Source organism: Oxyura jamaicensis, assembly GCF_011077185.1.
Source record: "Oxyura jamaicensis isolate SHBP4307 breed ruddy duck chromosome 4 unlocalized genomic scaffold, BPBGC_Ojam_1.0 oxy4_random_OJ89258, whole genome shotgun sequence".
Classification (NCBI taxonomy): Eukaryota; Metazoa; Chordata; class Aves; order Anseriformes; family Anatidae; genus Oxyura; species Oxyura jamaicensis.
In genome coordinates, this window is record NW_023303873.1 from 1 (window position 1) to 2,796 (window position 2,796).

At 36.1% G+C, this 2,796-nt stretch overlaps 1 protein-coding gene across 1 annotated transcript in view; it reads right to left on the minus strand.

The window, feature by feature from the left end:
- Window positions 1-7: 7 nt before the first annotated feature.
- Window positions 8-2,796, minus strand: part of LOC118157237 (toll-like receptor 10) — a gene marked incomplete at its 3' end in the record, with an annotated part of 3,795 nt that continues 1,006 nt past the window's right edge. Inside the window, exon 3 of the mRNA XM_035311494.1 lies at window positions 8-1,315. Within this exon, the coding sequence (XP_035167385.1) occupies window positions 8-1,225 (1,218 nt within the window). The remainder of the gene's footprint in view (window positions 1,316-2,796) is intronic.

Genomic DNA, 2,796 nt, shown 5'->3' on the forward strand with positions numbered 1-2,796 from the left:
TATGCCTGGTCATGAAGCTCACCTTGAAAAGGCTCTCAAATTTATTCCTCTTCAAAATAAGTAACTTCAAATCTGCCAGAGTACTACAATTCTGGAACAATTCATCTGTCAGGGCATTGCGAGAAAAATTTAAATATTGAAATGAGCTTGCTCTCTCCGGACAAAGCATGTGTGGCATGTATGCATCGTATATTGTCAAATTGGCAATATTCATTTCTGAAAACTGTCTGTATAGAATCTCCTGGTTGAAGTAATAAACCTTATTACGAACATGCTCCAAAGTTAGCACTTTCATGGAGACACTCAAAGAGATTACTTTTTCCACAGAGTTTAAGAAGGGTACAAATTTATATGCAGTCATCACTCCCATTGGTCCCCGAAATGTCAAATTTCTCACAGTCAGATGCTCCACAGGTGAATACCAAATAAGTAGGAAAATTTGCAAAATGATAGGCCATTCTAAGTCCACAGTGTCAAGCATCAGAGCTGTTGTCTTGATTTTCTTCAGAAGCTTTAAAGAAGGAGAGGGGAAATCTTTGTAGCTCAAGGTATATCTTATGTTAACTATTTTTAAGTGTTCTGAAGTGCTCATCCCATCATACAGGAGGGAAAAACTGAAGTTTTGCTTTGCCGAAAAAACAATGTGAAGGCTCTTTGTATTTAAGGCTGTTAGACTCTGCGGCTCATACAGAGAAAAGTTTTCTAAGGTAAGGAAAACAGTGTTCAGCTGTAAATGTGAGATGTATCTGAAGTCTGACCTTCGTATCATCATGGCACTTAATCCTAGGTATTCCAAATGAAACATGGTCCCAAATTCCTGACAGAGGGGCAAGACAGTAAAATTATTGAAAGAAAGATCTAAATGTCTAAGACATGAAAGCATTTGACAATAAACTTTCCAAATGTTATTGTGAGATAGATCTAAGTATTCTAAACCTTGATTAAAAATGAAGACATTAAAGTCAAGCTCTGTAATTAGATTATGAGAAAGATTTAATACTTGAAGGTCAGAAAGATAAATAAACTCAGATATACTAAGTTCAGAGATCCTATTATGTGATAAATCTAATACATGAGTATGGAGTGGAATGTTTTTTGGAACATCAGATAGCAAAAGGCTTGAATAGTTTGCAATGAATTTGTCTTCCACAGTTGGCTGGATATTATTCCAAAGTGTGAACGTAAAGACACAAGCAAAGACATAGATACTTGTAAGGGATCCCATTACGCCTTCTAGAATTATCTTGGTTCTTTAGAGAAATATAGAAGCATATATTTGTTTTCTGTTCAATATGTCTCATTGAGAAGTCCAGCCCTGTGAAAAGAAAACATATGGAATTTTCTGAATTTGATTAATTGTTGAATCTGCTGTTTATTACTAAAATAAAATTCTATACAAAAAATATGTAATAAATATATATTTTTCTTACTTTCTCTAAGTTATTACCAATCCCCACCCAAAATTCTAGTTATTGATTTTGTCAGTTAAGTAGAAAATAATTTCTATATAATGGGAAGAATACAATAAGAGGCATGTTTAAAAAAATGCAAAGATATTAAGGAATTCAAATTTATCAATCATCTTTTAAAAAATGACACAGACATCAATGCATTTAGGAGTAAAAGAGAACACAACAAGCCTTCCATCTTCTTTTTCCCTACATCCCACGTCCAGACACATTTGGAGACAGAACTCCAAAAGCCCCATGGACCCTCACAGGAACCAGTACAAAAGAAACCTTTTCACTCGAGAGCTAAAAGATATTCTTTACACCATAATGAGATAGGATATGGCCATGCAACCCCTTCAAGTCCACAGGTAAAGGAAGTACAAAGACATAGGTGTCCATTTTTCAAGTAAGACAGGGAGCTTGAGGACCAATTTTACTGTCTCGTTACTATTGTAATGCCAGTGTGTACAAAAGCATGTTAACAGGAAAACCACAGCATAACTGGAGAATCTATATAAAGTAACAGTACCCAAATCTGAAAGAACACAACACTTCAAAAGACTCCAAGATATTCTAGGTGTTCTAAGACACTTCCTACATTTTCCAAATTATCCCATAGTTGCAGACTTGACAAAGAACCTCCCCAGAAATGGTGTGGGATGATGAATCCAGTTCCGGAGATCAAAAAGCAGAATGACTAAATGTTTGAGCCTATCAACAGCCTACATAGACTCAGAACAGCACTGGCTCTACCATAAAAAAGCATGCTCTGGGCAGTACTATTGTATTATCAAGACAAGACAACATAGACACTACAGACAGGCAATCGGGTGTATAAATGACTCACCAATTCTTTTAGAAGACAAAGAGCCCCATTTTTTTCCTCTGCTGATTGTGTGGGTGGGGGACTGGGGGGAGGGGAGAGGGGGAAATTCTTCCTCTGTGTAAGCTTTTGTTAATAAAAAATAAAAGCCTATTTTTTGTCAGTTCTGGGTGATTATCATGTGTTAGTCCCTAGTAATCTGATTGCCTTATATCAAAACTCTTTCCTTTCCCTTCTAAATCTTCTGCCAAGCTTAATCAAGTTTTCTTCCAAATAAGTAAAGCAAAAATATGTGTAATTAACATCACTAAGAGCAATAACAGAAGGAATCATTAAAGTATAAACTTAGTTCTGGAGAATCAAAGTGAGAAGTCAAATTCTGTCTTTCAGAAAGTTGTACTAGGCAATCCGAGCACAGAACAGATCCTAAATGAAGCTGCGATGGTTGGTCAAAGTACAGTATCACTCGCAAGAAGAACCAAGATTACCTTAAAGAGTTGCTGACCATGTTCTTCAGAGCCC